The sequence below is a fragment of the Podarcis pityusensis genome, assembly GCF_964106645.2.
Source record: "Podarcis pityusensis genome assembly, chromosome: 4".
Taxonomy (NCBI): Eukaryota; Metazoa; Chordata; class Lepidosauria; order Squamata; family Lacertidae; genus Podarcis; species Podarcis pityusensis.
In genome coordinates, this window is record NC_138027.1 from 44864347 (window position 1) to 44878118 (window position 13772).

Genomic DNA, 13772 nt, shown 5'->3' on the forward strand with positions numbered 1-13772 from the left:
TGCATTGTACCCAGGCACAAGTGGGTGGGTACCATAAAAGGAGTGAGCAGCCTGGCCAAGGCTGCTATAATAAATTTATTTATTTAATAATAATAAATTTTATTTATATCCCACCCTCCCCAGCCGAAGCCGGGCTCGGGGCGGCTATATGTTGGTGAGTCCTGGCTCGCCACTAGGCTGAATACAATGCCTATACCCTTTCCAGCTAGAATGAGGTATAGGTAAGAGATTTATTTTAAAATAACATCCAGTTTTATTACAGGTGTGTTTGCTGCCACCTGTACAAGTGCTCAGATAAAAATAATCAAAGAATATTATTTCCTATATAGTTTGGATCCAAAGTTCTATTTAAAAAAACTAATGTGGCCAGATCCAAGCCATAATGCACATGGAAATATATTTAAGCTATCTGCAATCAATGAGTAAAAGCACTGAGAGTGGGGAAGTTACACAGAGCTATAGAAAATAACTTAGAACACCATTGTCCATTCTGCTCCACGAATCTTCTAAGCCCTCATTTGTAATCCATAGTTAAAGAGGGAAATATACCTTTTCATTTATCAGTTTTAATAACAGGTGTGATGTGCTTTCATTTCACACTAAAAGAAAATGTAAGAAAATGGTGCTATTTCACAAACAATGCCATGCAAGAGATTCTGAAGTTCCTTCTAGCTGGCAACTAACAAAATACTGAATTACCTCTGACAGCTTTAAGCAATCCAAGCATTTTAAAATCCATATTACTTCCAGACTAATACCTCTATTATAATTTATTATAACAGTCTCATTACATCCTGACATTATGTGTAAGGACCTTAAAAAATCATGAATCTATTCAGAGGTAGAACAAAACAAAAAATGCATTTTCCACACAACAACCAAACTTGAGAATTGCTTTAACAATGTTGATCCCTCTTCTTTCACAGTAAGTTGTTTATAAACCCTTCCTTTCATTTTGCTTTGTTTCTTGTACTTTTGTTATGGCTGTGCTATATCTTTGCATTTGAATTTTTCTTTATTAAAGAAATTATTTGAGGGAAGGGAGGAAATGCTCCTGAACTCTTCTTCTCTTCAGTCCTTTAGCTATTAAGAAGAGCCTGCTGGATCAGGCCAGTGACCCATCTGGTCCAGCATCCTATTCTCACCCTCAAGCAAGATGTGTGCATGAATTCCAGCAACTAGCATTCAGAAGCATACTTCTTCCTACCATAAAGGCAGAGCATAGCCATTGTGGCCAGTAGCTATTGGTATACCTCCAGGAATCTGCCTAATCCTCTTTTAGAAGTATACATGTTGGTGGCCACCACTGCCTACTCTGGGAGGCAATTCTGTAGTTTAACTATGTGCTGTGTGAAGAAGCACTTTCATTGGTCTGTCCTGAATTTTCCCAAAAATTCCAGTTTATAAGCATCCTGGAGGGAGAACTAGGCACATGGGGATGTGTCCCAGGAAATAAAAAATAAACTTCTCCAAGCACTAAAGAGGGAGAGTTCTGGTGGGAGCACTGAGTGTTATTTCCCCATTTTATCCAGAAACATACTCCCTCGCACATACTCTACAGCAATAAAACACTAAAGTTTCAACCTGGGCATCTCCACACCTAAACCCTCTAGTATAATAGAGCACATTAGAAGACCTCCGGAACAGGAAAGGGGGGAAACCCTGTATTGCCCCCAGCCTCTTCAACTCCTAAACTCCACTAGCCTCTACCAGAATGCCTGGAATCATGACCAAAGACAGTTCTCTTAGGTATAGAAATAGGCTGCAACATTTTAGTTTAGTTTTGTTGCAGATCGCTTTTATACATTCTATTTCTTAGAAACCATGTTTCTGTCATGGGTGCAAAGCCGTACCTTAGGAGATGCAGCCACCTGGAAGATCTATGACTGCAGGTGCCTATTTATGTTTTTCTTTGGGGTTATGATGTTCTGTGTTAAACATTTGAGAGATGAGTGTTTTGGTGAGCAGAAGTTTGGAGAATTGGGAATTTGTTTTATCTTGAAAGTGTGAGAGTATTTTGAGAGCTTTGCCTAATGTTGATGCCTATCAGGGCTGGCCCACCCATGAGACAGACTGAGGCAGCCACCTCGGGTAGCAGGATCCCATGAGGCAATGCCCCAATGAGTACCTGCCAGCAAAGCAAGAAGAAGAAGAGGTTTCCAGTGAGATCTCATCAGAAGCCACCGCCATACAACCCCAGTATGCAAGGTTCTGGTTTTAAGCAGAGGTTGCATGGCCACCAATGCTTTAGTTGAGATTCCAACTCTATGATTCTGTGGCGGAGTGCCAGCAATGGCACCTTCCCATTTCATCTCAGGCAGTGAAATGAACTTTCCCAAAGTAGTAGTTGTTGTTAGCAGGTTATGAAAACAAAATATTACACAATATTAAAAACGGCTTAAAACAACTTAAAATCACAAAAATGCTTTGGGAACATGTGGAGAAATCAAAAGGGATTTGTTTGGATTTGATGAATTGGTGAATTATGAAATGCTTGCGCACAGAAGAAGGCAAAAGTGGAAGAAGGCAGGTGGTGAAGTCTCCACGGCCATTTCTGCTTTTGTACCTTTTCTCATTGTGTTATATTGAGATGGAATTTCATGTTTTTTCTTCAAATTGGGATCTGTTCACATGCAGTGGTGCATCTATGCCCTTCAAAAGCAAAACAGAAAACAAGCAAAACCTTTTTTAAGAGTCTGCAGGAAACCTTTATCCAAGTATAATGTACAATTTAATTTCAATTTATTTCCAAAATTAATTATAAGTCAGAGATAACACAGAAAATTATGTTCTCTGTTGCTTTTCTGTGACAATAAAGCAATGTGGCTTTCCTTTTGAGCTGTGTTCCAGCTTTTCTGATATGAAACTTTTACAGATAAGGCCAGTGAGCAACAATAATCAATGCAAAAATATATGCACTCATTTGTTCTTTATGAGTCTCCATAAAATTGCTGGGATTTGGAGCTGCTTATCTTTCCCTAACGTCCTTTCGAACATGTCTTCAAGGTTTGGTATTTTATATATTAGGTAAAATATATGCTATTTGTACTATGAATAGAAATTAAGACTACAATTTACACACAGGACATTTTTATGTGAACCACTAGGCATAACCTTGCATGTGGCTGAACAGAAGCATTTTTGACTATAAAATATGTTGTGTCTAGTATTAATGTTCATTTTATTTCAAATATATATTTCATTTTTTCTGTGAATCCAAATATGAGAACAAAAGTGATTATGTCGAAAGCCAAATGGTTGAAGGTGGAAGAATTTTACATATTCCAGAAAGTTTTATTTATTCATTGGTTTGTTTAGGGCATTTCAACTCCTGCCTGTTAAATGAGAATAGCAATCTTTCCCCCCAAGAATGCTCCCAGGGGTGACGCTGTGTTAGCATGCTGATGGGAGTTGTAGTCGACAAAACTGGTTGGCAAAAGCTGTGCTATGTCACGACAAATGTTATTTTTGCAGCTTTTAATTCTTGTTAGCTTCATGTTTTTAACATTGTTTTATGATTTGTAATACGTAGACTTTATAGTCTTTTTTGTATACCGTCTGACTCCTTTTTTTAAAAAATGTAGAGCCATTTATAAATACTAAAATAAAAGGGATGTGGGTGGCGCTGTGGTCTAAACCACTGAATCTCTTGGGCTTGCCGACTGGAAGGTTGGCAGTTTGAATCCCCGCAACAGGGTGAGCTCCTGCTGCTCTGTCCCAGCTCCTGCCAATCTAGCAGTTCTAAAGCACACTAGTGCAAGTAAATAAATAGGTACTGCTGTGGCAGGAAGATAAACGGTGTTTCCATGCACTCTGGTTTCTGTCACAGTGTTCCGTTGCCCCAGAAAAGGTTTAGTCATGCTGGCCACATGACCCGGAAAGCTATCTGTGGACAAACGCCAGCTCCCTTGGCCTGAAAAGCGAGATGAGCGGCGCAACCCCAGAGTCACCTTTGACTGGACTTAAGTGTCCAGGGAGTCCTTTACCTTTACTAAAATAAAAAACAGCATTGGTGTGTTCTAATCAAAGTGAAGATATAACACTGATCTGCCCCTGCCTGAAGCAGCAGCAAAAGTGGTTTTTACTTATGGGGAGGGAGAAAAAAATCCTCAGTCACTTTGTTGGAACTATCCCTTTAAGATTACACCAATCATCAGGGGTCCTTCCCCCCACCCCACCCCGGAGAACTAGCAACAAAGTCTGGGCCAGATACACCATCTAACACTAGTAAATTATTTGTTAGTAGCAGCTAATGTTTACTCTGTACTTCAGCTCTCAACAGTGGGATAGACTCATGAAATAAACTCTTTGTGGTGCTTCATTCCTTGTTCTTCTTTTTCAGCTGAACAACATCTCTGGGAAGTAAGATTAACTTGCAGACCAGAACTCCATCACCACCACCATCTCTCTCCAAACAATTTTTCACATAAGGGGAAAGATGAGCTCATTTTTCCTCCCTGTACTCAGCATCACAGCCTGAAGAGCAATGATCGGGAGATCAGGACTGTGACTGTTTACTTTCTCTTAATATCTTAATTGCCTGATTATGCATCATGACAGTTTAGCCCTGCGAGCACATTCCTTCTGCCTTTATTCACAGTGTGCCACGTTTCTCTGTAAGCCTGTGAAAGCAAAATAAGAGAGCAGTTTCAGAAGAGAGATGCTAAGAGATGGGAAGGATAAGCAGAGAATTGATATGCAAAAGCACAAGGTTATCCAGTGTTTGACCTTATTGATCATTTTTTGTCTCGAGCATTTATTTTTCCCTGGTTGCTCAACTCATTCCAAGGATTCTTACATAAAGCTTGTCGATTCACCCCATTCTTACGATAAAGCCTATTGTCCCTCCTTTCTTCGTTCCCTGGTGGATACAACCTAAAGTCTACTTGCCCTTGAACACCAGCTGTTCTAAAGCTGAGATATGCCTTCACTATTTTCTGAGCTCAGTCATTTTAGATTCTCCACTACAGAGGCAAATGATGCCAAAATGATGCCAAAATGGCAAAAGACATTTCAGGGGAGGAGCTACACTTTCAATAGCATCACTGCACACACACCCTGCACACACCACACTGGTTTTGCAGAGGTAAGCTTGCTGACGGCTGATAAAATCACTAGGTCTGCTCTGTGCACTGTAACCATAGACTTCATCTTGTCTTAGTGAGATGACTGTAAGAGTCATATGCCACGAATGATCCAAGAAATCCCTTCAAGTTATTTGATCCTAGTATTGCACAATTCCATAGCAGAGAGAGATTGCAAGATTAGTTTTTTGGAAAACTAATGAATATTCTTTCAAATACTTCATTTCAACTGGGCCCATTCAGAATTGAACCAGGAGCATTTTGCTCTCACTAGTTTGAGAACTTAAGGGCGATATAGATTCTTCCATCAGTGTATAGTACCTGCATGAGTCTTCCTAACCTACAGCTATTAATGCATTGCTTATCAGTAGGGAACTCCTAGACCATATGAGGGCCAAACCAGTTCAGAGAACCTCTGCATCACCCTCTGGTTTCTACAACCCTAGATTTCCTTCAAATGTCCTTGTATTTTTTCCACATGGTGGTCACCAGCAACCAGTCTAGTTGTTGTGTGGTTTTACTGTATAATATTGTATTAGCAATACTGTGAAAACTCGCTGTGACATGTTGCCATATATGCAACATACCTTCCACAGCAAATGATCAAAGCTGACAGTGCTGACCATGTGTTTTGCAAGGCAGGATATTATGTAAAGCAGTGTACACACTGCCAGCCGCCTCTGAATGAGTTCTCTTGAATGAGAGTAGAAGGCTTCTAAAACAATCCTACTAATGCTATTCCAAATATAATTGTAAGGAGAAATGCAATAATCCTCAAACATTTTAACCATAATAATATCCACACAGATCATTTTAGAGTTTAATAGCCCTTGCCAGTGATCATTACCTTACAGGATGTTGTTAATTTTTCAGATATGCCTTATGTCTTAGGTTTCAGTGCTTAAATATACTGAGCATAAAACTGCATAATATTATGAACCTGGAATATAAAGAGCTATTTAAATTTCTCAGGCCAGCCTTTCAGATATAACTGCATCAACTTCTGTTTCACTAACTGGTATTTGGATTGCAAGTGTGCCCCAAGTGACACGACTCAGAAGTTGCTAAGTGCAAGCAGAGACATATAAGAGTGATGAAGTACTCCATTTTGAAAATAGGCTTTGGTTCCCTAAAAAGCCATGATGTTCACAATAGTATTGTTGTCTCTGGAAATGGAAGAGGAGGAAGAATCACAAAGAACTCACAGATATTGGCTAATTTGTACAGGAAAATGGAATTGACATTTTGACTGAATCCTGATAGACCTACCCAGATATCCATCTTGGTTTAGTGGCTCATGAATTGAGGTTCCTATTCATTTCAGAGGAAGGAAAACATAAGCCAGCTCTTTAGTTGCAGTGAATGGGGAAGCTGTTAATAGGCTGGGGAACTCTGTATGAACACTGAAGTTCCTTCACCCAAAACCAATTACTGGACTGGAGTATCAATCCACATCAAAATACTGGCATACCATGTATATTAAACATTTCCAAACCAAAAGTGGCATTCTAGTAATGGGCAAAGTCTCCTTGGTTCAATTCAGAATTTGCATAAAAATAATAATTAAAAAATAGCTTGGTTTTCTGCACTTAATTCTAAAATTTGAAAACACTGTTTTCCACCACACTACACCAGTGTGGTGTAGTGGTTAAGAGCGGTAGTCTCGTAATCTGGGGAACCGGGTTCGAGTCTCCACTCCTCCACATGCAGCTGCTGGGTGACCTTGGGCCAGTCACACTTCTTTGAAGTCTCTCAGCCCCACTCACCTCACAGAGTGTTTGTTGTGAGGGAGGAAGGGAAAGGAGAATGTTAGCCGCTTTGAGACTCCTTAAAGGGAGTGAAAGGCGGGATATCAAATCCAAACTCTTCTTCTTCTTCTTCTTCTTCTTCCTACTGATGTCTTCTCAGGGCATAGCAAGAACCAAATACTTCATTTCCCCCAGAAGAATCACTAGATAAAAAGTTTCTTTATGTACTTTTTATTTCATTTTGTGTCAGATTATATCCAAGTTATGATTTAAAGTTCTATCAAAAGAGAAGGAACTGTTCTTGTATCCCACTAAAATAAAAACCAATTCACCTTGTGAAACACTTGCTAAGTTTTATTTACCTTAGACTTGCTTTATAACTTTTACCAAATGCTGCCCTGTCTTGCTGGAGTGACAATTATATGGGTTTGGAGAAGAGCCTATCATTTATTTTAAAAATGTCTTGGGTTTCTGGGAGCCATGTGTCCATTCTGAATGAATTTTTTAAAGCCAAGAGGATTACTCGTAGATTCACTGCAGATATTACATATGAATAAAAACTGGTTTGTAGAGACAGACTGGTGGTGAGATGAGTACTTCCCATATCTCTCTCATATCTTATTTGGAATTACATCCAAGAGTAAGTCTTCAATTGATCTGTGCCTCAGTCTCTTTCCCTCAAAGCCACTTAAAAGTACATAGCTTTACAGTAGCTGAGGCCCTGGCTGTACAAACATGCTGCAGAAATCTCAAAATACTTAAAAAAAATAAAAAGTATACAGTACACATTTTCTTTCAGTATCTTGACTTTGTGTTTTCTTTTATTGCTTTAGTTATTCCTTCAGAAACTGTTTGTTTTTTGTTTTTTTTACTTATTATGGATGAGCATTGCTTTTGCCACAGCAGCCCTGAGGCCAAGTGGAATGATTGGTAGGGAAGTGCTGGAGCTACATGGAATAGCTCTTTTCATTCCAAAGGTTTCAGGTTCCATCCAGTGCCAGATTTACATATAAGCTAAACAAGCTATAGCTTAGACCCCCACTCTCTTGCCCCCACAAAAAAAAAAATACTTCTTCTTAATTGTATTTCACTATTAATATACTTCTTAATTGTATTTCAGTTCAACAATTACTTTGATAAAATACATATTTTGTTATGTGTAAATGGCTTTAGATACCTATTAGGTCAATAAATTACCATATAGCATATATTCAACACAAAAAACAGCGACATTTATTGTTGACAAAGGACAGCTGGACATATAAAGGGCCCCATTATCTTCAGTAACTTAGGGCCTTATCATACCTAAATCTGGTCCTGGTTCCAACCCTAGCATATCCTGCATATTCTGTGGTGGATGGAAACCCTACTGTCTGAAAACCTGCAGAGCAACTGTCTGCCATCATAGACAGTATATTGAGCTTAGATGGAGCAATGGTCTGATTAACTGTCAGGCACCTATCTATGATCTGCTCCTTGGGTTGTGCATAGAGATGGTGCAATGGGGAAAGCACAAAATGTAAAGTTGAATCCCAAAGATCCTGAGTTGAAGTCAAAGCCCTCTTCAGGTGTTCATAACCATGCAATGATAATCGCATGGGGGAAGGGAATCGGAAGCCTCCAGGTGAATGAGAACTCTAGGCTACCAGAAATCAGCTTTATGTGATTAGAAGTCCCATGTAGATCTTCATGCTTGACACATGAAGGCTGAGTAGAGGTGGCATTCCCAGCATACAACAGCTGCTGGAGATGGTTTCAATACACCCAACCTTCTACACATATCAGCATTAATGCTAATATACTCAATCTTACCTACCTAACATCCTACCTTTCCGTTCTTCTGTAACTGGGTACTGAAAAATCACTTTTTGACAATGGTAAACATTTATCGGTCTACGAGCACTTATTCTGATATTCCCCAAATTTTCCAACAATTGTCAACACTCGCACATAACAGTTGGGACTCCAAACCATTCTGACTTTCACCATAACATATCTATTATATAACTAAATATCTGTATAGTGTTGTGAACAGAGATTGCCTGTGATATTGTAAATATCCTTTCACCCAAGAAGGTAGAGAAGAGACCATGAAGGTCTGCCTGGTAGCTCTTTGATAACAGCCACTGTAGTATTAATAAGCACAGTATACATAATGTATGAGGTTCCAGTTAATAAAATCTGCTTGTCTACAAGCGTCTTCCTACTTTCCTAATGAGCTTGGATTCTCCTCACTTCCTAGCAATTGGATTCTCCCACTGCCTAGCTATCAATCAAGCCTTCATTTCTGTCACCTACCTCTCGCCACTTATTTGTGCTACTTTTATAACTTCGGCGACTTGCGTCTCACCTTCAAGGTTGTGTCAGGGCATCTTGCTTCAAGGCAAAGCTGAACATGGATTTGTCAGCCTGTAGCTGTAAGAATAAAGATATAACATAAAAGGAGAAAGGAGCAGTAAAAAGAAGAAGAAGAATTTACATGGGTCAAATAGGGGTTGAAGAATTCATACCTATAAGAACAGAAGATGAGGAATTCCTATGAGGCGGGAAGGATAAACAGCATTGTTTTGTTTTAATTTCTAGCATGAACACTGAGTTAACAAAGGTCACTGCAGAATGCAATGGAATTATTTCATACCTGATTTAAATCCCTCTGTGTTTGAAATCCTCAACATTCAAATCAATTCAAATTAATCAAACTTGTCTCTAAGTAAGCATGTTTAGACTTTTGGAGCGCAATATAATACTAAATATTTCATTCTTCAAAGTACTGTAACTGGTAATTAACTGTTCAGAATGGTTGTCATAGTTCTGTAATTTTCAACAGATTACACTTTACTGAGACTATTTTTTTCTTATTTCATTTTGAAGTGGTTTTATTAGCTAAGGCACTAGGAGTATGCTCTTATGCTTAAAAAAGTAAATAAATCACAGTAGATCTTACCAAATACCGTATTTTTTGCTCTATAAGACTCACTTTTTCCCTCCGAAAAAGGGAGGGGAAATGTCTGTGCGTCTTATGGAGTGAATGCAGGCTGTGCAGCTATCACAGAAGCTAGAACAGCAAGAGGGATTGCTGCTTTCACTGCGCAGTGATCCCTCTTGCTGTTCTGGCTTCTGAGATTCAGAATATTTTTTTTCTTGTTTTCCTCCTCCAAAAACTAGGTGCGTCTTGTGGTCTGGTGCGTCTTATAGAGCGAAAAATACGGTAAATCACATTTCTAGGACTCTGAATGGTATGTTGGGTAGTAGGAGCTCCCCTAAGGGTATTATGAATGAAAAGCAATATGGGCAAAAATGAAGCGATAACATAACTGCATTGGTTTACTGTAGCATACAAAATAAAAAGCCATTAAACTCACAGATTTCTATTTAAATCTGAATGAGCATTAAATCCTCAAATTGATTTAACCCCCTCTCTCCAATAATCAGATGATTCCCGCCCCCCAGATGTCTGTTACATCAGAATATAAATAAAGGTATGCAGGTAAATCCTTGGGGAAGAAAGAGCCTTTAAGGCCATCTAATCCATATTTCATACTCTTTCATTTTGCCATGTATTTTTCCTGAAGAAAGTCATACATTCACAAGGCCATAAACTGATGCTGCTTTGGATTCAATTTATTTATACTCACACAACAATTCATATGATTTCAGGCCAAAATAGTACAGTGGAAGAATGTGAGGTTTCTCCCCATTTATATTCACTGTCCTGTCTTCAGACATAATGCATTTCTCTCCAGAGCTAATTCATCTCACTTTTAACCAGTGCACTACCAAATTCTGTGCTAGGAAAGAAAGCATATAAACAAAAAGAAATTATATGTTATATTAGTAAGAAGGATATGGTCAGGGTGGCAGCAGAGTGGTTGGCACTGTGTCTTGGGAATAATATTTGTACTAGGGGCTTAATTTAATATTTGAAGTCAAGTTCTTAATCACCAGACTTAGATAACAAAAATGAAGACTGCTCTAATATAAACTGGGCAAGAGAAGATATCAGCCTTGCTCTAGACACTGTTGCTGAATATAATTGCTGGATTATATAGTTGAAAAACTGAATAAGCAAGGCAAACAATCCAGTGGTGAACAATAGCGGCCAGTGAAGTACCTTGCCAATAGTAATTGCTGCTGTGGGTTGGTTGGCTGGAGTAAGGAAACCAGATCCTCACTGGCCACCTTGAGGAACTGATGGATGCAGAGGACAATTAAGTTAGCACCATGCAAGCATATTATTGCTAAGTGACTAGCAGCCCTACTGATGGCAGTGGCATACAATCATAACAAGCCAGCATTTTCCTGCCTCCACTAATTGTTGTTGTTGTTGTTTAGTCATTTAATTGTGTCCGACTCTTCATGACCCCATGGACCAGAGGACGCCAGGCACTCCTGTCTTCCACTGCCTCCCGCAGTTTGGTCAAACTCATGTTGGTAGCTTCAAGAACACTGTCCAGCCATCTCGTCCTCTGTCGTCCCCTTCTCCTTGTGCCCTCCATCTTTCCCAATATCAGGGTCTTTTCCAGGGAGTCTTCTCTTCTCATGAGGTGCCCTCCATTAATTAGTAACGTGTAAAAGAAAAGTGGTCCTGGGTGGTGGTGGTGGTTATTTAAAACCATTCAAGATCAATTAATGAGAAAAGAGTTGCTCACATAAAACATGTAACTTCAATAGCTTTTAACAAAGAGATATGTGTGTGTTTGAAAAGTGAGCTTGAAGGATAGGATTGATTTTAGACTTGCACTGGAAAAAGCCTTGAAGCACAGTTGGTAGTCTTGGCCAAGTCGTGCCTTTTAGCCAAAACTTAACACAGTGGTTTTGTTATGATAAAATCGGACAACATCTTACACACCATCTTGAACTCCTTGGATGAAAGGCATGATACCAATACGATTTTTAAAAAGCCCTTATTTGCTGAAATCTATAATTCTTAGAGGTAACAATTGGAGATGAGAAAAACTGGTATAGAGGGGGAAATAGGAAGATGCCATATATTAAGTCAGACCTTTAGTTCATCTACTCTGAACGAGAGTATTGTCTACCCTGATTGGCTGTGGCTCACCAGGGTTTCAGACAGGGGACATACCTGGAGATGCCAGGGACCGAAAGCAGCATCTTCTGCTTGCAAACAATGCTTCACCACTGAGCCATGGCCCTTTCTGTTTCAATCAGTTGTGTAAACACTACTGTAAACTCACTTCAAATGTATGGAGCCAGTTGGATGCCTGCAAAGTCTGCTGGCTTTAAACAATATTGAGAATACATATTGTAATTGTATTTTTTTTATAAAAAAGCGTTTCCGTTTAAAAAATATTTTGATGTGAATAAGAACACCTGGGAATAGTGTGTCCACTCTTTCTCTCTCACTCTTTCATACATTCAAGCATATCAGCTGTAGTTCAGCATTTTGGCCCTGCTCTTTCCAAGAGTAAAAAAAAAAAAAAAAAAAAGCCCAATCATCCTAAAATGACAATTCTGGGAGACCAATAGCATGGTCTGCCAATCAAAAGCTAACATATTGAAAAGGTCACAACTCTTCCATTAAAACATTCAGAGTCAGGGTGCTCTTTGTTCTTTAGTTTCTTCAGTGCTACAATTAATTCAGTTAAGCCAGCTTAAAGCCAAAAAGCATTATCACAGATCATAACCTTTTTCTTTTTTTAAAGAAAAGTCATTGCTTCCTCCACTCCTGCATTTACCTTACTTAGCATATTTTAATGATATCGTATTGAAGAATTCCGTTAAGCATTAATGTCCAAAGGAAGGAGACGAGCAATAAAATACATTTGGTGAGAGACCAAGACTAAATCCAAGCCAGATCCAAACAAACGAGGAAATGGATTTGGAAATATATAGATATAGTAACACTAAGTATTACCATAACTGCTGCCATATTCATCGCAACGTCAGTGTTTATCATACAGTATTTCTTTATGAGAGATGTTTATGAAAGAAAAGTAGTCTGTACTAGATAGAATGTCTAATAAGTATTTTCTGTTTATCATCATTTTGATAATGGATATACATTGGACCTAACATCCCACCATCATCTTGTATGGTGTTTAACCAATCAAACTGAGGAATGATACCACGGAGCAGAGGTCACCAACCTGGTGCCCTTCATCCACTCTCAACCAGCATGACCAATAGGATTGATGACCGTTGTAGTCCAAAACATCTAGTGAGCAAAACTTTGGCTAACCCTGTCATAGAGCTAGAAAAGGGGGACAGAAAGGGGAGCGCACAACTGATAAAGGAATAAAGCAACATCCCATAATGAATGGTGAAAGGCGGTGGGGTAGTTGGTCAGGGGACCACATGATAAACTTATTAACATAGTGTTAATGATATGGAGAAAATGAATAAAGAGAACATTTCCCTTTTGTCATTAAATCCTTCCCAGACTGCACTGGTTGCCAATTACTATAGTTACCATGCCCAATTTAAAGTGCTGGTTTTGACCTATAAAGCCTTAAATGGCTCAGAACCGCAGTACCTCAAAGACCATCTCTCCCCATATGAACTGACGTGGGCCCTACAATCATCATCTGAGGCCCTTCTTCACGTGCCTCCTCCACAGGAGCTCCATAGAGTGGCAACCGGAGAACAGGCCTTTTCTGCAGTGGCTCCCTGCTTGTGGAATGCTCTCCCTAGGGACGATCGCCTGGCACCATCATTATATATCTTCATGTGCCAGGCAAAATTTTCCTCTATGACCAAGCCTTTCACCTTCAACCACTTGTGGCCTTTAAAAGTGGTTGAATGTTTTTAATATATTTCTTTTTCCCCTCCCCTTGGTTCTAATGTCTAAATGGGGGGCTTTTTGTCTGTCTGTCTGTCTGCTTGCTTGCTTGCTTTGTTGGCTAGTTGTAAATTGCTTTGGGCTACCCTGGGCAAGATAAAACAACTAACAAATGCAATAAATAATAATAATTAATTAGAA

The 13772-nt window shown here is 39.2% G+C and overlaps 1 protein-coding gene and 1 long non-coding RNA gene across 4 annotated transcripts in view; one reads left to right on the forward strand and one right to left on the reverse strand.

Annotated features, from left to right (window-relative positions):
- LOC308476418 (uncharacterized protein) overlaps window positions 1-4963 on the forward strand; it is a 244192-nt gene extending 239229 nt beyond the window's left edge. For all 3 annotated transcript variants that reach the window (XR_013985865.1, XM_081003995.1, XM_081003994.1), the window contains one exon: window positions 4343-4963. Coding sequence is in view for 1 of the 3 variants with exons in the window: in XM_081003994.1 (XP_080860120.1) it covers window positions 4343-4536 (194 nt within the window). In the remaining 2 variants the exon portion in view is untranslated. The remainder of the gene's footprint in view (window positions 1-4342) is intronic.
- Window positions 2467-10563, reverse strand: LOC308476432. The gene is made up of 3 exons (XR_013985895.1): window positions 10468-10563; window positions 9131-9247; window positions 2467-2652 (listed from the first exon to the last, which is right to left on the reverse strand). It is a non-coding gene; the product is annotated as an uncharacterized lncRNA (long non-coding RNA).
- Window positions 10564-13772: the final 3209 nt, after the last annotated feature.